The sequence below is a fragment of the Melanerpes formicivorus genome, unplaced genomic scaffold, assembly GCF_026170545.1.
Source record: "Melanerpes formicivorus ecotype bairdi unplaced genomic scaffold, bMelFor1.0.p_v2 SCAF_11, whole genome shotgun sequence".
Lineage (NCBI taxonomy): Eukaryota > Metazoa > Chordata > Aves > Piciformes > Picidae > Melanerpes > Melanerpes formicivorus.
The window spans coordinates 6,731,823-6,757,926 of record NW_027142363.1 but is presented as its reverse complement, the minus strand read 5'-3'; the positions used below and the strand labels follow the sequence as shown (position 1 = coordinate 6,757,926).

General features: G+C 39.4%; 2 protein-coding genes across 7 annotated transcripts in view; one reads left to right on the top strand and one right to left on the bottom strand.

Annotated features, from left to right (window-relative positions):
• TMPRSS15 (transmembrane serine protease 15) overlaps nucleotides 1-9,659 on the top strand; it is a 63,073-nt gene extending 53,414 nt beyond the window's left edge. For all 4 annotated transcript variants that reach the window (XM_068144453.1, XM_068144451.1, XM_068144452.1 and 1 more), the window contains exons 23-28: nucleotides 1,646-1,695; nucleotides 2,830-3,004; nucleotides 4,916-5,097; nucleotides 5,346-5,441; nucleotides 6,351-6,490; nucleotides 8,265-9,659. In XM_068144453.1, the coding sequence (XP_068000554.1) occupies nucleotides 1,646-1,695; nucleotides 2,830-3,004; nucleotides 4,916-5,097; nucleotides 5,346-5,441; nucleotides 6,351-6,490; nucleotides 8,265-8,420 (799 nt within the window). In that variant the 3' untranslated portion in view covers nucleotides 8,421-9,659. The remainder of the gene's footprint in view (nucleotides 1-1,645; nucleotides 1,696-2,829; nucleotides 3,005-4,915; nucleotides 5,098-5,345; nucleotides 5,442-6,350; nucleotides 6,491-8,264) is intronic.
• Nucleotides 9,660-15,902: 6,243 nt separating this feature from the next.
• The window catches only part of CHODL (chondrolectin), a 29,942-nt gene continuing 19,740 nt past the window's right edge, over nucleotides 15,903-26,104 (bottom strand). The window contains exons 4-8 of one of the 3 annotated variants that reach the window (XM_068144827.1): nucleotides 22,891-22,938; nucleotides 22,424-22,507; nucleotides 19,956-20,058; nucleotides 17,607-17,685; nucleotides 15,988-16,067 (exon numbers count right to left, since the gene is read on the bottom strand). In XM_068144827.1, coding sequence (XP_068000928.1) covers nucleotides 16,065-16,067; nucleotides 17,607-17,685; nucleotides 19,956-20,058; nucleotides 22,424-22,507; nucleotides 22,891-22,938 — 317 coding nt within the window. In that variant the 3' untranslated portion in view covers nucleotides 15,988-16,064. Of the gene's footprint in view, nucleotides 16,068-17,606; nucleotides 17,686-19,955; nucleotides 20,059-22,423; nucleotides 22,508-22,890; nucleotides 22,939-26,104 lie in introns of all 3 variants that reach the window. The other 2 variants (XM_068144825.1, XM_068144828.1) reach the window with 2 other exon arrangements.

Here is a 26,104-nt window from a genome sequence, read left to right as displayed (position 1 = left end):
GCACATATAATAGGACTTGAAAGCTATGTTGGCAGAGACAGCAAAACTCTGCTCTGATGCCCTTAGGTAATATATTTCTTGGCAGGACAGCTTTCTAACAGGGAAAAATCCTGCCCTGGAGATATATGTGAGCAGATTCCACAAGCATAATTGCTTTTGCCAGTCCTAAGTGAAGATCATATTCACAGATGTCTCAGCTACTACAGATTTCTGCCTGGCAAGCTGCTTCATAGATGGCAGTCAAAGATGCACACGGGGTATTCATCACATGCAATGCCTCTGTTATCTTCTGGACTCTTCAGTGCTGACCAAGAGGCAGCTGGTGAATTGAAGGCAAGCAAAGGAGTGGTTTTCATACTGGGAGCTAGCTGCAGAACGAAGAAAAATTCAGGGCCCAAGAATGATTTCTTCTAAAGCAACCAACAGATACTGATGGTGGGACAAAGGCCCTCATTATAAGGGACCCAGTGGTTCAATGTGAAAAAAACAAGACCAAATCTGACATGTTGCAGAAAGGGTAGGTTCAGGTAAAAGAGCTAATCCACAGTACAACTGACTGCTTTTTGAAATCTGTGGAGGGAGCTTGGACAAGAGTATTTAGTTGCTCGGATGTTTACACAGAAGACAGTACTGTTTTCCTGTGGGGTTATGTATTCCTAGTCGTCCTTGATGTTTGTTTCACTACCAGGGGACACCTTTATGAAATCCATGCATATTTGAATACAAATCACAAAATTTTGTTTCCACTTTATAAATTACAGCTTTTAAATCATGCATCTGTCTTGAAGAGGAAAATGGATATGTGAGGCTATTGAGGGCTGGAGGCGTATCTCATGCTTACCCACTCCGTAGTGAAGATTTAATGGGGGAGTTGCACTTGTGTGAAAACTTTGGGTGATGTGCATTATTTCCCTCACAGCAGATGCATTGTGAGGTGTACCTAATGCCACATTTAATGCATCCTTCCCTTATTCCATTTAAGGATGGTGTGGAAATGCATACTGTGAATTAGCCATTGGCCTTCTTTTTTCACTCTGATATATTTCTCTGTCTATCAGATTTACATTGCTGCCACACACGCTTTCTCCGGTGTTCAGATTCATTGCAAGCTATGAAGATAATCTGAAAACCTCTGGGTATCAGAAATGCTTGAGTAATTTTGATCTGTGATCTTGTGCTCTTCAGACTCTGGCTTTATATCTCTGATAAATAACTTCTAACCCTGTAGATGCAGCTCTAGATTTCACAGTGCATTATAGCCTTAGTAAAAAGATGCAGGGATACCAAGCTACCATGTTAAATTCTTTGGTCACACTGATCTCTAGTGGTAAGGCATTGAAAACATTTCAAAAGGTAGAAAGAATAAAACACACAGTTCATTTTATTGAGACTCTGTCACAGGCAGATGACTCATTGCCCTAAACCACAATGGGGAGACTACTTATATATCCATAACATACACCATGTAAGTGCCCATTGAAGAGGAATATGTACATTTAATACTATATAGAATGTTGTATGTTTCTAATTAAAATATAAATAAAACATGTATGATAAAATGCTGTATTTAACAGTCTGATACTGATACATGAATGTACTTCTATGTACTTCTAATACCTGTGATTTAATTGCACTTTCATTCTAGAGAAAACTGTTTGAACAACCTAGTGATTCATCTGCAATGTAACACTAAACGTAAGTACACAACGTAAGTACAAGTACCCTGGCAGTATTTCACACAGAAATCAAATTGTTCAGGCCATAAAGCTGAATGTTTGCAGTTTGAATTGAAAGGTTAGGGAATGGACTGTAAAAGCTGTACTCATAATGATAAAAACACAGGAAAGCTTACAGTCTTTGCTTGTTTTCAGAGTTTAGTGTACACCAGAGATGGGTCCATACTGAAAACACCTACATAAAATATACAGGAAAGAACACATTAAAATCCAAGTTATAAAGCTGCATCTCGATCTTGGCTATAAAATCCCAAATGTTTTTCCACAGTAATAGTATTCTTGAACAGTAGTTCTGCCTGGTTTTCCAAGAATATTAAGAGCAGGGAGGTCATTCTGCCCCTGTACTCAGCACTGGTTAGGACACACCTTGAGTACTGTGTCCAGTTCTAGGCCCCTCAGTTTAGGGAAGATGGAATGTGTCCAGAGAAGGGCATAAAAGCTGGTGAGGGGTTTGGAGCACAAGCCCTATGAGGCTGTGGGAGCTGGGGTTGCTTAGCCTGGAGAAGAGGAGGCTCAGAGGAGACCTTATTGCTGTCTACAGCTACCTGAAGGGAGGTTGTAGCCAGGAGGGGGTTGATCTCTTCTCCAAGGCAAGCAGCACTAGAACAAGAGGACACAGTCTCAAGCTGTGCCAGGGGAGGTTTAGGCTGGATGTTAAGAAGAAGTTGTTCATACTTTGCCAGGGGAAGTGTAGGCTCGAGGTGAGGAGAAAGTTCTTCACTGAGAGAGTCATTTGTCATTGGAATGGGCTGCCCAGGGAGGTGGTGGAGTCACCATCACTGGAGGTGTTTAGGAAGAGACTGGATGGGGTGCTTGGTGCCAAGGTTTAGTTGATTAGATGCTGTTGGATGATGGGTTGGACACAATGATCTCAAAGGTCTCTTCCAACCTGGTCTGGTCTATTCTTTCTATTCTATTCTATTCTATTCTATTCTATTCTATTCTATTCTATTCTATTCTATTCTATTCTATTCTATTCTATTCTATTCTTCTATTCTATTCTAAATATGTTATATCCCCCTAAAAGAGTACAAATATTTTTTGTTGTGGCTTTGGTTGTTGGTTTTGGTTTGTTATTATCATTTTATTTTAGCTTGTGGAAAACATCTGGCCCCTCAGAAGAGTGGAACAAGGATTGTAGGTGGAAGCGATGCCAGAAGAGAAGCTTGGCCATGGATAGTTTCAATCCATTTCAATTCCAGACCTCTTTGTGGAGCTTCCCTTGTCAGTGATGAATGGCTGGTGACAGCAGCACACTGTGTATATGGGTAATGTTCATTGCACTGAAAAGCTAACACATTCTGAAGCTCCCACAATATGCAAGTATCCAAATAGTGGACACACATCAGTAAAGTTGGGTTGAAGTATGACATGAGCCATCGATCAGGCCTGTAGAGAGCAAACCACACTTTCAAAGGATCAAGCTGAAATTGCTGAGGAGTGGTACTTTTAGAAGCTTTATTGATGTTTACTTTAGAATCAAATTAATATAAATTCACAAGTGCTTTTTCCCCTCTGCTGACTCCAAGGCAGCTTTCTAACTAGCTGAGATGGCTATGTGACATCCATGCAGTGTCTTTTCCTTTTTATTTTAATGGTGATGAAACATTTGTTTTATGTGGCAGTTCTCTAAGGAGGCATCAGAATATAAATAATTTGTGACACTGATATAAAAAATTAACAACTAGCTCACTGTTCAGTTGCTGTGTTTTGACTCACTTGTGGTTGTAGCTAAGGGCTCCTTTACTTTCTGGTAAAACCTCAGTTCTTACTTTAAAGCAGAATCATGGAAACTAAGCAGCATTTTCTGAACAATGAATAACTGCACTTAAAATATATGTTATTAATACCCAGCATTAGTATTTAACCCATAATTAATGTGGGCCTCCATTAATTAGTTAAATCTTTTCATCAGAGCTATAAATGACATCATATCTTATAAAGCTAAACTCTATGGTGCCTATTCTTCCTGTATGTTATCATAGATTGATTAAGATTTACTGCACATCATTGTAGAGAATCTTGATTTATGTCCATTGATTAGGCAACACTCAATATCCTCTAGATGGTGATATTTGCACCATTCAATGATGTGGTGTATAGTTAAGTATTTCCTAGGATTTGCTTCCATAACATCTATAATAAAAATAAGAAGACACTTAGAAACTGGAATAGGGGGGGAAAAAAGAAGCATTAATATTCAGAACTGCAGCAGAGCTCTCATTGTAAATAGCTAAGCTAAGCTGGCAGTGGAGGCTGTGCCAATACTTAATGCTGCTCACTGCCTGATGGGAGCTATATTCCACAAGAAGACACTGAAATGAGAAGGATCAAGGTCTCTCAGTTTCCACACAGAACATGCACACCTATCTTGTTACTTCCTTTTCACCTAAATCACCTTTCTATTTTCACCTAAATCTCATTTTAGCATCTTAACTTTGCTGGAATTTTCCTTGCAGTTTCACACCTTATTTCTGAACATTCAACTTTTTATGCCCTAGTTTAAGACAAGATAACCTCTCAAGCTCAAACCAAAAGATCAGCAGAAACCAGTTCAGTACAATAATTGGTCTGAAAACGTATTTTTGCAACTGGTTGATTAAAGAAATAGCAAGCAGTTAAATTCTCTGACTTAAATACAGCCTCAAACCAGCAAGCATTGCTTAGCACAGCGTGCAGATTATGTCACATTTTGTTCTGGCATGTATTTTCTGATACAGATTAAAAAGTGGAGAGCCCAATTTTCTAAGTCTATAAGCTGCAGCACTTAGAGTAACTTTGTGGACCTATAATTTTTTGGATACTCTACAATAATCTTCTAACTGAGACCAGTATCAGTTGCCTGGTGGGAAGGCAGGAGTATTCTTCACAGTGTTTAAAAAGCCACAGTAATTTAGTTAATATATTATTTCCCTCCTTTGCACCACTGTGTGATTAATTCTTTATAAATAATGCATTATAAGCTGTATATAAAAAAAAGCCAACCATGTATTTCTACAGTGTGGATGTTTAAGATCATATTAGTATCACAAAATTGTAAGCACATCTGCTACATTATTTTGACAAAGCATGCAAATGCTCTGAAGTACCGTGAAGTTAAAGATTAGCATTTTAACTACCGTGTTTTTCAAACCTTCAATTAATCATTCATAATCGTGAATATTCCTTGCAACTTCTAGGAGGCAATTAAATCCATCTCAATGGAAAGCAGTTCTTGGCTTGTATGATCAATCAGATGTGACACATCCTTCAGTAGTAGTTCAAAACATCGATCAAATCATTATAAACCCTCATTACATGAGAAGCACAAAAGACAGTGATATTGCGCTCATGCATCTTGAATCCAAAGTGCAATACACAGGTGAGCTGTTATTTTCCCATAAACTAGACTTACTCTGTCATGCAAAACTCTAACTATGCCAAGCATATGAAGGTGATGGAGAGGCTGTACATTTTTCACAGTGCAGTCATTATGGAGTCAGTCCAGTACTTCCTTGATATCTTGCCTAAAAAGCAGGTTTGAATTAATGAACATTTTCCTCATGTGACTTCACAGGAACATGAACACGGGGAAGAGATTGAAATTAACTGCTTGTTTCTCATTCACAGATTACATACAACCTATCTGCTTACCAGAAAAAAATCAAGAGTTTTTACCAGGAATGAACTGCTCCATTGCTGGCTGGGGTAGTATTCTGAACCAAGGTGGGTTTATCTGCTTGGAAAATCATGACAGGCACGAAGCCACAAGGGAAAGCTTGCTCCTGATTCCAAAGGGGTTGCTGAGGTCACATAGTTTAGAAAAACACTCCTCCATATGAAAATCTGGGAACTATCACACTCCACTCTTCCTTCTCTAAAGCAACAGTTATATATAGTTATATATAACATATATATTATAACAGCAAAAAAAGATACCTATCTTTTATCATTAAGAAACAAAGACACAAACAAACTTGTAAGTTATGATGACTACTTTTCTAAACACAAAATACACATCTTTTATTTTCAGATACTGAGTGGGATTCTTCTTTCTGATGTAGAAATGGGTTTCCCCAGAGACTAGTCAAGCATACTGACTGTAGTGTGAAACGTATGTTCTGTCTGCACATCCCGTGCTCCAGATTTTGGAGTGTCTGTGAAATAACAAACATGCCATTTCCCCTCCACAGCTGCTCATATGCATTTGCTTCTACATTTTCAGAATAAAATTGCATCTTATATATTGGGTAGGAATTAGTAGAAGAAAACCTGAAATAATCAAAGTTACACAATGAATATTGAGGAAACATTGAACAGTTCAAGCACTTAAGCCCTTAATTATGCCTTAGATCTTCCCACAGGGAGTTTATAGTCATTTATTTTAGTAATCTTGATTTAATAATAACCAAATTCAGTTCCACTACACAAATGAAAGACAGAATTGAGTTAATGAGTGCTGTTTAATCAGTGAGTGTGTTACAGTAGTATAAGCCTGAACAGCATAGCAGCAAAGGAAGTTTTCCTGCTGCCTGATGGCATGCCCAGCATACTGAACAGGAACAAACCCACCACTGTTCTGAGCATGATATAAATACTTATTACACTAAGTAAATGTGCTTTTATTTTCACCAGGTCCCACTTCAAACATATTGCAAGAAGCAGAGGTCCCTCTCATTTCAAATGAAAAATGCCAGGAATGGATGCCAGAATATAGCATTACTGAGAATATGATCTGTGCAGGATATGACATAGGAGGAATAGATGCCTGTCAGGTAACAAGAAGCAACTCATTTCTACTGCTAGCATATACCACATCTAATTACGAATAAAATGCTCCCTGATCCTCCAATCATTAAAATCATGACATTGACTATCCATGAATGTAATTTCTATTCACTGCATTTTGTTCAATTAAGATTTTATCAGGATAAAATTTGCAAAGCTAAAAATGCATTCTGCATCATCTTGCCATAAACAATCATACAGGGAGATAAATTTTCTGTACTAAGCTTTGAACAATTACTGCTGAGTAATTTCATGAATGAAAGAGGAATGTGCTTAGGGAAGAGTACAGTGAAATAAATACCAAACAGACTGAAGTCCCAGAAATGCTTCATGCAGGGAACAAGACAGAGTAATGAAGCTTTTCCCTGGAATCTGTAGACTCTGGAAACCTTTTGTAAGTGGATTCCACAGTATTTTGGAGAGGATGCCTTTCTGCATTCATCTCATATGCTGCTTCCTGAGAATCTATTTTTTATCCATTCTTGCTCTTCTTACAACATAATGCTTCTCCTTTGAGGATGCAGTGAGACTTGGCTGTCACATAACTTTTATTCTAGCAACACAGAGTATACAGCATGGAGACTGGCTGGTTCTCCTTAAGTTTGATGAGGAGCACTCTCATTGCTTTTGCCTTGCCCTCATGAGCTAAGCCTTCATCAGGTGCAATGACTTTGAACAGTTTAGTGTAGGAATATATGCCAGCCTTATTTCACTTACCATTCCTTCAGCCTCTGTGGCTTTTGTCTTTCCTTTTTGCCTGCTGAACCACATACTGAAAAAAAAAAGCAGTTGAGCACCACAGGCTGATATAGAATACAAGTGACCAGTGCTGTGATCAGTGACCACTCAACCATAAGCAAAGATGAACAAGTGAGTCCTGAGAGCACTTCACCCTTTAGGCCACTGTCACAGCCTTTGAACATTTGTGGATGCCCTAGAGTTGTGGGCAGAGGTATTTTAGTGGCCAAGTCCTCACAGAACTCTCCCATCAAGCTCCATTCACAGTGGTATGAGATGATAAAAATAGTCCTGGTTCAACTAACTCAACAGACAACAAAAAATAATTGTTTTCTTTCTCATTAAAAAAAAACCAAACAACCAGAAAAGAGACACTCATGGCTGACTCATCCTCCACTGAGCTCTGGGATGAATCAAATTTGGTCTCCCACACTCTTCTGCAATGCTACACCTGCTAAACTGTTCAGAAGGAGGTGTGAGAAAAGGATACCTCTTCTTCTGCCAACACTGCCATCTTTTTCTCTAAACCTGAAACTGCAGAAACTCTGGGGTGACCAAACATACAGCTGCATTTTGACTGAATAGAGACAAGTAAAAAATAATCCTACACATTTACCCAGGCTTTGTGAAAGATGAAGGACTAAACATGATAATAATAAGCAAAAAAGTATTTGAAACCCAGTTCTGTACCAAAAAACTTGTAAGAGCTTAAGGTTGCATCCTTTGGAAGGAAAAAAACAAACCAAACCAAAACCCCCAAAACCAGCAACACATGTTATGTCAAGACATTTTCCTTATAGAATTCATACTGATCTCACTTGTGCTACCAAAGAAATCCAGGGCTAGAATCACAGAATCGTTGTGGTTGGAAGAGACCTGCAGGATCAGCAAGTTCAACTGTTAAGCCAACACTACTAAGATAAAATGCCTGTGATTAAGAATCAACATAAGCAAAACATCATGAACAGGCTCTCCTTCAGAGCTGACAGTGTTCACTTTTAACTTTTTGATTTCATCTTGCAGGGAGATTCAGGGGGCCCTCTGACATGTGAAGATGGTAACAAGAATTTTTTGGTTGGTGTAACATCATTTGGCTATCAGTGTGCATTGCCCGAAAGACCAACAGTGTATGTTCAAGTCGCCATGTTTGTGGACTGGATCAAACAAATAATCTATTAGGTGAATATTTTTTAACGATAGAAATACAGTTTAAAGGTTGAAAGAATAGAATAGAATTAATCAGGTTGGAAGAGACCTCTGAGATCATTATGTGCAGCCTATCATCTAACACTATCTGATCAAATAAACCATGGCACCAAGCGCCCCATCCAGTCTCTTCCTAAACACCTCCAGTGATGCTGACTCCACCACCTCCCTGGGCAGCCCATTCCAATGGCCAATCACTCACTCTATGAAGAACTACTTCCTAACATCCAGCTTAAACCTCCCCTGGTGCATCTTGAGACTGGGTCCTCTTGTTCTGGTGCTGGTTGTCTGGGAGAAGAGACCAACCCCCACCTGGCTACAACCTCCCTTCAGGTAGTTGTAGACAGCAAGAAGGTCTCCTCTGAGCCTCCTGTTCTCCAGGCTAAGCAACCCCAGCTCCCTCAGCCTCTCCTCATAGGGTTTGTGTTCCAAACCCCTCACCAGCTTTGTTGCCCTTCTCTGGACACCTTCCAGCAACTCAACATCTTTCCTAAACTGAGGGGCCCAGAACTGGACACAGGACTCAAGGTGTGGCCTAACCAGTGCTGAGTACAGGGGCAGAATGACCTCCCTGCTCCTGCTGGCCACACTGTTCCTGATACTGGCCAGGATGCCATTGGCCTTCTTGGCCAAAGGTTGAAAGCAAGCATGATGATATAAATCAAACTACCATTTCCATCTCACAGCTACACAAACTGAATGAATATTTAAATGTTGAGGAGGATAATATTTATAATTGAGACCTCCACTACCAACTGATAGCAATAGATAAAAAATTGCTGTGGTCACACTAACAAATAGTTTCATTATTTTACTTTTCTATGAGACCATGAAGAAGCAGCTTCTTTGAATGCAGGTTCACTACATGGATGGCAGAGGGTTTTACAAAGCATGGGCAGCAAAAACAAAACAAAACAACTTTGCAAACTGCAAATTCTTTATTGAAAATTATTAAAAATTATGAATTTCAGGCCAAACATTACCTGGTTTTTGGGTTTTAACTGTATTTTTCAGCACTCATTTTCTTGTCAATGCACAGTCATCTCACCACATATCAAAATGAAGGTTTATGATACCTGTTTAAACTGGCTTCATGGGAGTTCTTTTATGCTGTCTACTAAAAAAAGCTCTGGAATGAGGTTTATGGATTGTGCACAAAGGCTGATCATGTATCATGTTGCTTTCTAATGAATAAACTGAATGTAAGCCAAAGCTTCCCCCTTGTGTCATTTGTTTGGAATTAATAGAGTTAAATAAAGATTGAATACAGCTTTGTAGTTTCCATTTTTAAGTTAAGTGGCTTGGCAATTATTCAAGTCATTACAGATATGCACTCATGCACACTCAAGCAGAGACTCACAATACTGCAACTTCCACTCAAAAAAAGGTAATGTTTGTTAAAAATACCTGACAGCAATGAGTATCAGTTATTCCTGGTGAATAAAAAGTAAAAGGCTTCCTTTGATATACTACATATTTTTTTCTATACTGATACAGAATACAGAATTAACCAGGTTGGAAGAGACTTTCGAGATCATCGAGTCCAAATCACCCAACACCATCTAATCAACTAAACCATGACACCAAGTGCCTCATCCGGTCTCTCCCTAAATGCCTCCAGTGATGGTGACTCCACCACCTCTCTGGGCAGCCCATTCCAATGGCCAATCACTCTTTCTGTGAAGAACTTCTTCCTAACACCCAGCCTGAACCTCCCCTGGAACAGACTGAGACCATGTCCTCCTGTTCTGTCACTGGTCACCTGGGAGAAGAGACCAACCCCCACCTGGCTACAACCTCCCCTCAGGCAGCTGTAAGATGGCAATAAGATCTCCCCTGAGCCTCTTCTTCTCCAGGCTAAGTAACCTCCACATCATGACTGCCAGCAGCCTGCAGAAAATCAGGTTAGAGAGCATGCAGTGCTAGGACAAGGGGTAATGGCTTTAAAATGCAAGAGGAGAGAGCTGGATGAGACATTAGGAAACAATTCTTCAGGCCGGTGAGGCACTGGAACAGTCCACCCAGAGAAGCTGTGGAGCCTCCAAGCCTGGAAATGTTGAAAGCCACGCTGGCTGGGACCCTGAGCATCCTTGCCTAACAGTAGAAGGTGTAAAATGACTTTAAATACTGATTTTGTGCTTTGTATAAAACCTATCGTGATAGCCCATTAGATAGAATAGAATAGAATAGAATAAACCAGGTTGGAAGAGACCTTCAAGATCATCACGTCCAACCTATCACCCAACACCACCCAATCAACTAACCCATGTAACCAAGCACCCTGTCAAGTCTCCTCCTGAACACAAATGGGGAAAAGAATATGAAGAAAAGAAGTGGCTTTTATCTTCTTGAGCTCTTCTCTAAATAGGTTTCTATTTAAACAGAATTATCTACTTCTTGAAATGCCTTAAAGTCAATGATGTTTTAATGTTGGTGTAATATGGTGCATTTCTGTTATTTCAGTTTTCAGCCAGTGTAGGGATGTAATGTATTTTTAATTCCAGAGTACTGTATGAAAATACAAAATGCATTCTAATTTAATCTGTGTGTGTATCTACACATACACACATAGAGGGGTCCAGTTCTGAGCCCCTCAATTTAAGAAGGACATTGAGACACCTGAACATGTCCAGAGAAGGGCAACAAGGCTGGGGAGAGGCCTTGAGCACAGCCCTGTGAGGAGAGGCTGAGGCAGCTGGGATTGTTTAGCCTGGAGAAGAGGAGGCTCAGGGGAGACTTTATTGCTCTCTACAACTACCTGAAGGATGATTGCAGCCAGGAGGGGGTTGGTCTCTTCTCCCAGGCAACCAGCACCAGAACAAGAGGACACAGTCTCAAGCTGATTCAAGGGAAGTTTAGGCTTGAGGTGATGTCGTAGGGTTGCATGGTCACAGGTGAGGAGAAAAATCTTCACAGAGAGAGTTGTTAGCCATTGGAATGTGCTGCCCAGGGAGGTGGTGGATTCACCATCCATGGAGGTGTTCAAGAGGACATGGCACTTGGTGCCATGCTTTAGTAGTCATGAGGTCTTGGGTGACAGGTTGGACTTGATGATCTTCGAGGTCTTTTCCCACCTGACTGATACTATGATTTGTGAGGAGCTTCCACAGTTGGTGCTTAAATTGCTAAATGCGGCTATAAAGTTCTCACAAATACAAAGCTACCTTACAAACAAAGTTTTCTCTATAAATGCTGCCACAGCAACAGAGATTGAAGGCTTTATCACATGGGCCTACAGGCTAGCAGTCACTGATAAAAACTACTAAGTCTTAAACTGTTTTCAGGTCTTCATAATTATTAGAGGACTAGGTCCATACCGAAGTAGTTAGCTTTATCAATGTGTCTGTGACCACAAGAAACGTTGACAGATGTTAAGGCAAAGAGAAGATTAAAGGCATTTTAGACACGTTCTTTCATATAAAATAGATGTTTTCTAACATTAAAACTTGCTATTTCTATGGTTCACAGTGGACTACTGTTTCTTCTGTTACTCTCCTTCACTTGAAAACAGCCACTGAAAATAAAGCACATTCTGCTATCAGTATAAATTGATTTGGATGAAGCAATCATGTTAAAATGGTTAATTAAAACATGGCACAATTTCTGCATTATTTACCATACATCACTACTGTAAATTGTATTTCAGTCTGCTAATGAAATACAAGAGGCAACTCAAAACAGATCCAGTCACTGGAAAATGTGCTTCCCCAAAATGCAGTAATGTGTTTTTATTTACATGTATTTTTTGCTTCCCAAAATGTAAAGCGCTGATGGATTTTTTGGGGTAGACATTAATAAATCACTGCATCAGACTAAAAAATTCCTATTATACACTCTGGTATAGAAACATATACGTAATGTAGCGTAATATAATGAGAAATAAACATTTTATGTCAATCCATTTATGTCTAGATAAAACCAGCATAACTTTAGTTGACCACATTCTACCCTTCAATTCAGTATCCTTTACTTCAATTACCTGCATACAGACCCTTTGAGAAAGCAGTAGTTACTGCATCAAAACATGTGGGCAGCGTGGATTAGTTTCAATTGAGTCACAGTTCCAAGATGATGAGAGGGTGGAAGCTTTATGCTTACACTTGATTGTACCCAAAAAAGATTAAAAGATTAATGAGAGAAACAAGAGCTTTCTCTCTCAGATGCTTCTCACTTGCAAAAGGCCAGGATCACTACAGGGAAAAAAAAAAGTGATAGGAGTATAATTTTTTTAACATGCCAAACTGAAGCCATGACATCTTTCTGATGACCAGCTAAGGTTTACTGCTCATCCTTCAGTACTTTGCCTCACCTTCTGCTGCCAATTGGAAGAGAGCTAGACAGGCAGTGAAAAGAATGGAATAGAAATACAATAGAAATAGAAATAGAAATAGAAATAGAAATAGAAATAGAAATAGAAATAGAAATAGAAATAGAAATAGAAATAGAAATAGAAATAGGAAAGAATAGAATAGAATAGAATAGAATAGAATAGAATAGAATAGAATAGAATAGACCAGACCAGGTTGGAAGAGACCTTCAAGATCGAGTCCAACCTATCATCCAACACCATCTAATCAACTAAACCATGGCACCAAGCACCCCATCCAGTCTATTCCTAAACACCTCCAGTGATGCTGACTCCACTGCCTCCCTGGGCAGCCCATTCCAATGGCAAATAACTCTTTCTATGAAGGATTTCTTCCTAACATCCAGCCCAAACCTCCCCTGGCACAGCTTGAGATTGTGTCCTCTCGTTCTGTTGGTGGAGACCAAACCCCACTTGGCTACAGCCTCCCTTCAGGTAGTTGTAGACAGCAATAAGGCCTCCCCTGAGCCTCCTCTTCTCCAGGCTAAGCAACCCTAGCTCCCTCAGCCTCTCTTCATAGAGCTTGTGCTACAGCTTCAATCTAGTAAATTTATTCAAAGTGGCTATAGCTGATGAAATCTGTCATCTGAAATAGGAAATAATTTACCTTCTTCCATTCTGTAGATTTGGAAATTAATATGAAGAGTGCTGGGGGGTTTTGTTGATTTTTGTTGTTGTTGTTGTTGTTGTTTTGAATTAGAAATTCTGTTGCCCCTAACAGAGCACGTTATACAACTCTGGATTCTTTAGTGCTCCACAAAATCCAAAGGAAAAACCAGCATAAAGTCTGACTTCTATATATTCTCTCTGCAAGTGTGCAACACATACCTTTCCCTCTCCCCCCTTACTCCTATCTCCCTTTTGTGTGTGGAAATAAGGGAAATAAAGATGAAAGAATTTGTGTGTGTGTGATTTGTATGTTCTGCATGGAAAAGAATCATCTGTTTAAAGGTAGGACCCATAAGACTATAAATTTGATCTGTGCACTCTTAGCAGTCTTCTACATACTATTCTTAGGTGTATTTAGATGTTACCTAGTATCTAGGAATAACATCCCAAGCTAAGGAAATACAGGGAGAGAAAGTATTTCCCTCTCCTAAGCAGGTGATGTGCTATGTTATGGAAATATGTTGTCCCAGTAATCAATATTTCATATTTACATACAGAATCTGAGTACATTATAATAAAAATATTGTATGCCACTTCCTGTTCTTCATTCATGCAGAGTTTAAGTCATCCATTGCTCACCCAAGCAATCACCTTCACTCCATAAGACACATCTGAAGGTATATGCATTCTCCTACATGCTGCATGGAAATCACTTCTGCTGCATTACTAATTTATTGATTCCTATATCTTTACATTTCCTTTGGAAGCACAGAGTATGAAGAAATAGTGGATCCCTAGATTAAGCTAAAGGGAGCTAATTCTTCAACACCATAAAAAAGAACTACATTCTTTTGACCACAACTGTTCCAACAAAAGAAGAGTATCTTGCCCTTGATTGAGTCAGATGAAAAACATTTCTGTTTTTTTGTGATCACACAGAATCATAGCCTTTTCTTTTTTAAAAGCACCACAAAGGATATTGAAGTAAGGGTTTAAGCAAAGAAGTTGGGACTGACTAGAAAAAATAGAGAATATTTTAAGTAGCACCAGCAGTATTTAACCTGAACTACAGAAAGAGGACTGTTCAAAGAGGAAGTAAAAATATGGCATAAGAGCAACCTTAAGATGGTTGCAAGAATGCTTCAGCAATAGCATTGTACAACTAGCATTAGTGGTATTGAAGTTTTAAATGCTTTTTCTTTACTCAGAAAAATTGATACACCTTTGTCTCTAGACTCAAAGCTGTGGATAACATCAGCTAGCACACTGTAGTTTTGCTTCTGCCTCTCACCACCTCCCTCCCATTGGCAGTCTTTAATCTGTGTTAAAGTAAAACCAACTACCTTGAACTCATGCTCTTCACCTCCCACTGCCACTGCAGCAAACCCCCTTAACTTTCTGCTGCAGCACCTGTCACCAACAAATCAGCTAGAGTGCTACTGCTACCACCCCAAGACCTGCTCCTAATGACTGGCAAAACCTTTCTTATGGTAAAGCTCTTATAGAACAAAAGAGAATGGACTTTAATGGTGTTAGTGATAATGCTAAAATAAGACATTTGAGTTACCTTGAAATCTATCGATTAACACAATTAATGCTTTACCAGCTAACAGCCTGAGTAATGTTGGGAACCTATTAGTGCAACTTCCAAGAAGAGCTATTCATCTTCTATTTGATCCACCAGTACATTATTCCTAACAAACCATTAGCTATATTTAAATTATCCTTAAGGTTTTTACATAGATTTACCGAAACAAGCGAGTTTAAACTCTTGCCTACTGTGATTTTTTTCCTCAGAAAAAGTATTTTACTTAAATAACAGCTAATGGCTGCCTTCAAAAGACTGCTCATTAATGAGGTGTCACTTGCCAAGTTATTTACCCTGACCTTGGACTGATATGTCAAAAAGTTATAGTTATTCCTCGGCCAAGTGGATTCTTTTTATGACATCACGTGAGTTTTATGAATCCTTGGATTTTTCCCCATCAGAAGGTCACAACGTGATGGCTAACTCTGCCAGCAGCCTGGTTAATATTTAACAAAGCAATCTGTGTGTCTGAGGATCAAACACTGTGTCGTGTGCAAATAAATACTAAACAAATGTTTTGTAGAAAACATTTATGCAAAGATAAATAGTTACACTGTAAAATTGTCGGTTCCATTTACAGTACATCAACTAGGTTACAATGCACAATAGACTAAAGGAAACAAAGAGAATTTAACTACAAACAGTCTTAAAACTGGTATACATTGCAGATATCTCCCCATAAAAATTTCAAAGGCTCTCTCCATTTCATTGCTCACAACTAGCTGACTTACATCTCTTAGCAAAATAAACACATACCCTTTATTTAGCATGGCATATTTTGTTACTGAATTAATAATCCAACATGATATAAAAATTATCTGAACATTTGCCTCAAGGGGGAGCTTACAGTTCATTCTTGTAGATCCTTTGCATTTTTCAAGCCATTCCAAGCTCATGTTCTTTGACGACATTATAATACAGCCTGACTGCAAAAGGGTATTGTTTTTCCCTTTGTTTTCAGTCAGTAACTCATTATACCTCCATGCTACTGTCCTTCCTAGGCGTTTTTGAAATCCATAGTGTGGACTGGTTTGGACTGGTTTTTGTTCTTCCTTTACTGAAAAATAAAAATATAGACTATTTCAGTGCATGTGATCCTTTGCAGGCCTGGTTCAGGTTTGCAATCAATCCCCTATTTGAAGGCTATCTTTCTTGCTTTGATAGCACAGGTTCCGCGGCAGTGGCGGGTCTCGGGAAGCAATTCTTACCAAAGCGGAGCAGCGCTTCTCCCGGGAACTGAACTGACCTGGCTCATGCTTTTTATGTTACTTTTCAGTTCACATTCAACCATACCTACTCATAACATCTGGCCTTTTCAGAGATGGGTGTGGACACTGGGTGGTAGGAGGCTAGGCGCTTCCCTTGTCTGGGGAAACGTATTGGCGTGTCCAATGTGCTTAATCCACCCCAGGGGGAGCTATTGGAACCCTGCCCATGCACATCCTGGAGCTGCACCGCTGTCATCACAGTACACTAACAGATGCCAGTTTGCACTGGTACACCAGAAAGCCTCTTCCCATCAGGGATTGATCTAACTTCTAATGAAGTAATGGTGCATGAATCAGACTCTAGCAATGAATGACTGGTAGAAAGCTTCCTTAGGCCTATTTTTCATTCAAAACTGTCAATAGTAGTTTTTGTGGAGGTTTTTTTGTGGGGTTTGTTTGTTTGTTTTGTTGGGGTTCTTTTTGGTAATAAAACTGGTTCCAAAAGCTCTGCAGTACTGTAAAAATGTTCACTCTAATCTTTACAGTGAGCCCTAAAGTACCACATATGTTGAGGCCAGTCTTTCCATGGCTAGCATCTCTGCTTTGCCATAATAACACCACTTTCTCTCACTTAAAGAACGATGCAGATGACAGTGTACTGCATTCTGCTGAACAGAAGAGGCACTTCATGAAGCAGTGCAGCTGTATTTCTATCAAAATGTTTTAGTCTTTGGCCACATTTCATGCTGATTTTATAATTTTCTCCAATTAAGTAAAATCAGAGGAGGAGAAGTAGCCCCACACAATTCTGTAAGTTGGAAACCTCAGAGTCAAGATCTCAACAGTCTTATGCATTCAGTTTTACCCTTTCCCTGGTGTGTATGTGTAAATGCATCTGAGTTGATTTAAAATGCACTTTGAGGGAGCTGGAGGGTGCAGTAGATTTAAATCCCTCCAGACATACCTCTGAAGTCCTAGAATGTAATACACTAAGTACCTGAGCCCATTGGAGTAATTGAAAAGTTTCTCATTGGTTTCAGTGGACTTTAGATCAGGCCACAATGACACAAACAAATCATTTGCAATGAATCAAGCAGTTTCAGCACTTCTTTAAGAAACTGATTCACTACTTCCCTACAGATTAATACAGCAAAATCAATCATATTTTGTAAATTAATGATTAAAAGCTTTCAATTTCTAAATACCTCAGATCAGAACCTGAGCTGTATAAAATGAGTTTATCCTCAGTGAACCTATGCTGATTTTCATCAGCTATAGAACTGGTTCAGGAAACAGGTTTTAGTAAGAAATGTAAGGAAGATACAAAAAAGCTTGAGCATATCGCTGCTTTGACCACCAAATGAAATCATAGAAACTCAGAAATATACCAGGTTGGAAATTAAACTTTCTGCAAGGCATTCAGATGATAATGGAGATGGGTCTTTGAAGCAGTTTCTCCTTGCTTCCCTGGAAGAAATGAAAGGGAGAGCATCTAAGCATGAATGAGCTGACCATTTCTACTAGCTACAGGGAAGATGTTTTGATTTGCCTTATTACTACCCTTTAAGAGCCCAATGCCAGGCAAAATTAGTCATGACCTTTCAAGCTAGACATGTCCTGGTTGGCCATGGATTGTGGCTTTCAGAGGAAAGGTCACCATGTTGTGGAAGCCTAAAAAAGAATGAGAAGTCAGGTTCATTTGGAAAGTTGGGGATCCCTCCTTCCCCAGCAGGACAGAATCCTTTTCCTAAAGCTCTAGAGTGTCCAGCTGACCAATTCAAGTGGTTGCCTCTTTTTTGGCTTTGCATTTTGTCTATGAACTGTGCATTTGTGATGAACCAAAATGATTCACAAGGTGGGTCATATGTGGAGAAGTAACTGAAAACAAGTGGGCAAACATTGTTTAAAAACAAAGCTCTATTTCAGCAGATAAAAAAATACTACTATTTTTTTGTGATACCAGAATATCCATTAAAGTTTTGGTGCAACCCAAAATGAATATTACAGGAGGTAAAAAAAAGTCTTCCAAGCTGAATCTGCATCTCTGTATCATGCAATTTTGAAGTCTTGGAAGTTCAGATTAACTACTTGTGAGTGAGCTGATACAGCATCAAAGGCCTGATCAAAGCCCACTGAAGTCAACACTAAGGTTTCTATTGATTTCAGCGGGCCATGTATCTCTCACTGTTTTCCCAGGAGTATTTAAGAGCTGAACTTTTACTGGGGAAAGAAAGAGCTGCCAGAAAAAATCTGAACAAGTATGTCATACTTACCAAGAAATCCAAGTCCATTGTAATAAGGGTTCCAGATTTAGATTACTTATATGTATAAAAATAGCAGTTATATAATCCTTTCATTACTCTTTTTGCTTTGACTTTCCCCCCTTCTATAGCTGCAGTACTGAGGTTTAGTTGTAACCTTTCACAAGCATGAAGTCGCTTGTCACAAGACACGTTGGAAAGCACACGCTTTCCATTTCTTTATAGGGAAGTGCATCAAATAAGGACTCAATCTAGCTTGTGATGGAGACCCCATCATTTGTTGATGATTGTTTCGGTGAGACATTACTAAGGAGAGCTGTGAACATCACCACTCACTTGTAGCAATATAAATGGATGTGACATTTGGAGTGGTTTTGCACTTTAAATAAGGTATTTAGCTATTTGGAGGAAATGCTAAATAAAATACCCAAAGAAGACTAGAAGTAAGGAGAAGATTTCTTTTTTTTCCCCTGATCTCCCCAAACAGTGATCTTTTATTCCTTACTGCTATTCCTGCTCCTCAAGAAGAGCAAGACCTTGTGAATCTGTTTATTACTTGTTATTTTACCAATACAGCGTTGATTCATAAAGGATATTTCAGTTACACTTTTCTGGATTACCTTAACTTGAGAGCACTTTCTGAGGAAAAAAACCCAAAAACCTGCAACATGAAAAACACCCTTGAAAGTTTCAGAAAGATCAGTTTAGGGGGAAAAATAAATGTATTTTATGTTGTCATATATTGGTATGCCAGCTTTTGAGAAAGCTAGAAAGTCCAAATAGTTTGAAGGCATGGATCAAAACATATCCTGCTTCATTGGCTGCAGTGCTTCCTACTTGCACATTTGTTTGATACTACAGCTATGTACACATAAATTATTTAGTTAATGAATCTTCTCTGGCAGACACATGATGTGCAAAGGAGTTGCACTGGTGTATGGTTTTAAACCCATGGTTTTTGCCTTTTGTTTTCAATTCATCCACTCCGGTGGCCCACATTTTGCTTTTGTGGTATCTACACTGAAACAGAATTAAACAGCTGCTGGCCCCTTAGTTTTATCCTTGGAACAAACTACACTTTTGATCAGAAAGTGAGGTGAGTCCTTGAGTTCACCCTCTATCACTGAGGAGCCCCCTATTATTTCCCACAGCCCAGATGCTGTATAAGTGGTAATTATGCTGGAAGAGGTGATGTGAAAGTGTTGACTGTAGCTCAGCCTATCAAATGGTCAGCAGAGATTGTTGAAGTCCTAGTGGCTATATACTTCGAGGCCTGACTATTTTTCAGCATGCTGTGGAAAAGCCTGAAGGTGAATATTAAGCTGTAACAGCTGTAAACTACTTGAATTTTAAGATGGAAAAAAATGTTTATTTGCATATTTAGGGACAGATGTAAGCAGCTTTCTAGTATGAACAGCTTGCCAATGGAAATATGAATTCTGCATTATGAGACCATTATGGATTAGTATATTTTACCTTTTATGAAGCATCTGGAAACAGCATGTCCCAAAAGCCACCAGTATCAACAGCAGTAGTGGTATAGTAGGTATTATGACATAGATTAGATTTGGAATTATACCTACAAGACAAAAGTTCCCATCAATATCTCCCTTGTTGAAATACACTTAAGTGTGAGAGTAAAAATCTGGAGCAAAAATCAGAAATGCATTAATTTACAGAACAGAACATTCATGCATTCCTTCTATAAGAAGACTATGCAAAACATATCTTGAGAGCTTAAATTCTAATATTATCTATCATCAGTGCAAGAATTTCAACTTTGCATGGAAAATTTAAGTGTTTCAACAGAGCATATTTCACAGCCTATAAATTTTACAGTCCACATAACCTGCATATTCAGTTGTCCTTGCATGTTGGATTCCCACCCATGCAGGGCCACAAGAGGAATGAAACTCTCCTCTTGTCTCCTCACTCCCCTGAAAAGAAAAATGCACACTCTCCTTGACTAAACAAGAGAGAGATAGAGCTGCTCCCCACAGGTCTGTGAACAAAAGGAATGGGAAATAGAATAGAATAGAATAAACCAGGTTGGAAGAGACCGTCAAGGTCATCGCATCCAACCTATCATCCAACACCACCTAATCAACTAACCCATGTAACCAAGCACCCTGTCAAGTCTCCTCCTGAGCACCTCCAGTGATGGCGACTCCACCACCTCCCCAAGCAGCCCATTCCAATGGGCAATCACTCTCTCTGTGTAAAACTTCCTCCTGACCTCCAGCCTGAACTTCCCCTGGCACAGCCTGAGACTGTGTCCTCTTGTTCTGGTGCTGGCTGCCTGGGAGAAGAGACCAACCTCTGCCTGTTTACAACCTCCCTTCAGGTAGTTGTAGAGAGTAATAAGGTCACCCCTGAGTCTCCTCCTCTCCAGGCTAAGCAGCCCCAGCTCCCTCAGTCTCTCCTCATAGGGCTTGTGTTCCAAGCCCCTCACTAACTTCGTTGCCCTTCTCTGGACTCATTCCAGCAAGTCAACCTCCTTCCTGAGCAGAGGGGCCCAGCACTGGACACAGTACTCGAGGTGTGGCCTAACCAGTGCAGTGTACAGGGGCAGAATGACCTCCCTGCTCCTGCTGGCCACACTGTTCTTAATGCAGGCCAGGATGCCATTGGCCCTCCTGGCCGCCTGGGCACACTGCAGGCTCATGTTCATCCAAGCTGGGACTATTACCTGCCTGCAATAAAGGACGGGGTCTAGAGCTTCCAGAAGAGTTTGATATTTTTTTTCAGTAACTATATGCCCATGATTTATAACAGTGTATATCCAACATACAAAATGTGGGGCCCTTCTCACAAATTGCTCTTTTTGAACATACTTTCACTAGCAAGAATAAATGTGAATGTTCAGGTTGGGTTTACTTATGAGTTTTAAACAGAGAGTCTTTGCATGGTTTATATAAGTGGCATTATTGATTTAAAACAGTAAGGTCCTCAGTGTATTCATTTCTCTGGAGTTCCAGTTTCTCTTTAGAGAACATCAGTTAGGAAACTGGCTCAAATCCAGCTAATCAGTGTGGAAATGGAGCACCCATTTTTCGTAATCCTGTGAAATCCCTAAAGATGTTCATTTCCTTGAATCGAGGCCATGTTACAATTATCATAGTATCAGTCAAGGTTAGAAGGGACCACAAGGATCATCAAGTTCCAACCCCCCTGCCATGGGCAGGGACACCCCACACTAGATCAGGCTGGCATCAGGACTGTTTAGGACATAAATTATAAATGAAGTAGCTGGGGCATTACAGCAAGCTCCCAGGGAGGAGGCATCCATTTTCAAAACATCAAGTGCCATTTCTACCAGAAATCTCAACAAAGCACACTAACTCCCCTTAGAATGTGGTGTTCCTTAAAAGAGAGTACCTGGGGGGAGCAATAGTACAGTTCTTGTTGTGTAAGTAACTGAAAAATTCATCTTATTCTGTAGAGAACTGAAAAATGAATGTGCTGTCAGGAAAGATTCTTTTGTTGGGTTTTTTTTTGTGAGCCTTTGGTATCAAATATAAAAGATAATATATGCCCACGTGTTTGTTACATGTCTTGGAGAAGATGTGGGAAGGAGATAAAGAAAGGCAAGGAACTGGTTATTACAGCCTAGGAGATGCTTCACAGCAATTTCACACCAGTGAAATCTTGCACCTTGACAGAGATTCACCAGGGTCAGAGACAGTGGTAAAGATTTCACAGAATACTAAACTAAGTTTGGATGAAAGTTTGGGAAGACATGGAAATAATTTGTTCTCCACAGCTACAAACAGGAGTGACTAAAACTTTTCAAATGTTATTCAAAAGTATATGCTTTCAGGGCGCTTCCTGAGGAAACAAACTATTTCCTCCCAATGACAATAATGGAAATTGTTCAAGATTAATTTAACTGAGACCACTGTTAATACTTTTACCAGACCACTACATTCATATGAACACATTACCTGTTTCAGTAGCAATAATATGATACTGATCTTCTGGTTTGCTTGTGTCATAAGGATTTCCTGCCGGCACTGTTGGTAAAATGTCTGAAAATCGTATTAGACATGTTAGCAAGATGTTGAGGAAAAAGTATGGCTGTTATACTTTAAAATAAATTAATAGTAATTACATCTTAATTGATATTGGAGGAATGAGCATTTTCAAGTTTGATTAAAATGCTGGGTATAAGCATGCAAACAAGATTGTGCTGCAAAATTTGGGTTACATCTGGAACAAAATTTTTGAGCAGTGCTATTCTGAGCAATAACCATGTATTTGTAGCTACTGCTTTCTAAAGGACTCATTTTTCCTATGCTCCAGTTCTAAATCATGTGTCATAAACCTGAGGAATTATGGAGGTTCTTGTAAGCTATCCTTATAATTGTGTGTTTACCACTGGAACTCAATTTAACATTTCAAAATGTCTTACCGTAATCTGGCTCCGCTCTGGCTCCTAATTCTTTTTCTAAGACATTATCTGTTAAATCAATATTTGAAAATGATTGTTGAAGAATGAAAAATGCGTGTAATAAAACAGATGTTTTCATTATTTTGCAGGCAACATCACAGAAATAGATACACACTCCAAAACAATAATTCCTAAATTCTTCAGTATTTAGAATCATAGAATCAATAAAGTTGGAAAAGACCTCAAAGGTCATCAAGTCCAACCTGTCACCCAACACCTCATGACTACTAAACCATGGCTTCAAGTGCCATGTCCAATCCCTTTTTGAACACCTCCAGGGATGGTGACTCCACCACCTCCCTGGGCAACCCATTCTAATGGCTAATAACTCTCTCTGTGAAGAAATTTCTCCTCACCTCAAGCCTAAACTTCCCCTGGCACAGCTTGAGACTGTGTCCTCTAGCTGCGCTCCCATGCTAGAACCTTCTTACAAAAGACTATTTGCAAGCTGGTGTCAAATCACTTCTAGTTCATATGTTTTGCTCCTTAGAAAAGGGCTATAGTTTATTCTAGTTCTATTTCTTAGTGGTCTCTGCTAAGTTACTGGCTAAACCACTAAATTCCTTAATTTCTTGTAACATATTCAAATTTTTATTCATGCAGATGCATCTAAACCAATTTAAACAAAGAAGTATTCTCAATTGATACCTCAACCTTATTCACATTTTCAAAATAATGCTTACAGAATCCTTCCTATGAAGCAAAACAAATCAGCATGAGTTTACAAGGTTAGATGTCAACTTCACGAGGTCCACGAGGATGATCAGAGGGCTGGAGCACCTCTCCTATGAGGACAGACTGAAAGAGTTGGGGCTGTTCAGTCTGGAGAAAAGAAGGCTTCAAGGTGACCTCATTGTGGCCTTCCAGTATCTGAAGGGGGCCTACAAGAAGGCTGGGGAGGGACTTCTTAGGATATCAGGTAGTGGTAGGACTAGGGAGAATGGAATGAAGCTGGAGGTGGGGAGGTTCAGGCTGGACGTGAGGAAGAAGTTCCTCACCGTGAAAGTGGTGAAACCCTGGAATGGGTTGTCCAGGGAGGTGGTTGAGTCCCCATCCCTGGAGGTGTTTAAGCCCAGGCTGGATGAGGCTCTGGCCAGCCTGATCTAGTGTGGGGTGTCCCTGCCCAAGGCAGGTGGTTTGGAACTGGATGATCCTTGTGGTCCCTTCCAGCCCTGACTGATTCTATGATTCACATAGTTTGGCAACTCTGAAATACAATTCACGGGCACTGCTTTCTATTACATCCCATAAGGAGGTGAAATAACTGAAAGAGGAATGATAGCATTGCATTTCTTGCAATGCATCAGAAACTGGAGAATCATTTAATGGATTCAAGATGGAGTGTTTACTTATGGCTATTGTTACTCCTAAAAGTTTGCAAAGATTACAGAATGAATTACCTCATATTGGGCATAACAGCACAATCTGTGTGATTGCTTGAATTACACCCCTTGATCATCAACATTTATTAACATAATAGTGTCATTACCCTGCAGTTTCAGGTGTCCTGACAAACACAAAGAGCTGGGAGAAACCAAGGACATAAAGCCTACGAGAACAAAAGTAATTATTTCATCTTCTCTGGTAAAAACTGGCTATGTTTGGCCATAGATAGATATCAGAATACCACAAAGAACTGAGTTGTTAGCTCTAGACAGCAGAAAAGGAGATGAGTTTTTAATTTGATTGCATAATCAAACCTCCAGGAGCTGGGCAGGAACTAAATGTGGTTGCAATTGCCAACCTATAATTAAATTTAAGATCACTGAATGATCAATATGATCTAAAGCCAGACTGCACATTGCAACAGTAAATGTTGCCAAGGGAGGTACTATGAAAAGGGCTTAGAAAAATGAAAGTGGCTACCAGGAATGTAGCTGCTGCTTGAACTGAACTGCCTAATGAGCACTGCCCTGAGCTTATTACTGATAAAATTAGATGCAACTTCTTCATGGTCACCTGCAACCCCCTGTGTTTTGGCTTGTGACTGGTATCATACACCACATATTCAAAACAGACAGAAAAGTCGTGAAAAACAATATGCCCAGATAACAAAGTGAAATTCAATATGCATGTGGCACTTTAATATTCCTGGTAAAATGGATACATTATTTTGCACTGCAAATACAAACAGCTTCTGTTGAATATATTGCAGTGATTTGCGGGGGTGGGGGGAAGGCAATTTGTAAGTCTCATTAGGTTTCAGATAGAAAATGTAATCTTCTGTCTAACGCTGTGGTACTTTCTTCAGGCAGTGAAAGAAATTCGTGCACCTATTTATATACATTTATGCATCTACTCCTTTATGTGATAGAAAAATGCATTTCTGGAGAATGGCCTGTTTTCCTGAAGAGCACAATCCCAGCAGCTTGGAAAAACAGAAATAGCTACAATTCAGTGGTGCTGTATTTAGCTGCACAACAATGGCAGTCCCAATAACAATATACCTACATATCGTTTGCCTTATTATACACTTCCTTATATGCTAGCAAGCTATTTCTACATAATGAAAGAAATAGAAACTCATTTTCCTTCTTACTGTTATCACTTTGTTTGCTGACAATACTTAGCCTTTTTTAAGATGGTGAAAGCAATAGGAAAAAAAACAATTATTTATCACATCTCAACTGGAATGGAAAGCAGTTCAGGAGTACAGAATAATTATTTCTATTGAATTTGCTTTTAAAAGTATGAGATAGACTTGAAAGTGAGCCCTTTTAATCAAGCCTGCGTTTTCTCACATGCAAATGTTATTTTAACCATTTAAAACATTGCTATTCTGGTTTCCTATTTCAGAAGAATTGTGAGCTGTTGTAAAAGTGATAAAATTGTACATTATAGATCCTTGAACAGCCTATGTGACCCAGATGATAACCAATTACCATAAAATAGTGATCTGTATTAAATCTCATGCTGTTAGACTGTGCCCATCTGTCCAGACTGTCAAGGTCCCTCTGCAGAGCTCTCCTACCCTCTAACAGATCAACACCTGAAGGAAGTCAATTTACTTTCAAGAGCAAATGCTTTAAAACAGGGCAATATTTACTGAGATGTGGTTACACACCTGGCTATATGGCAAATATTACCATTTCTCTTTGCTACTTCAAGCTTACAAATAGCTAGAAGTTACAAAAGCATGCACTGCTTTGTAAACTGCCTGATCACTAGCCATTCA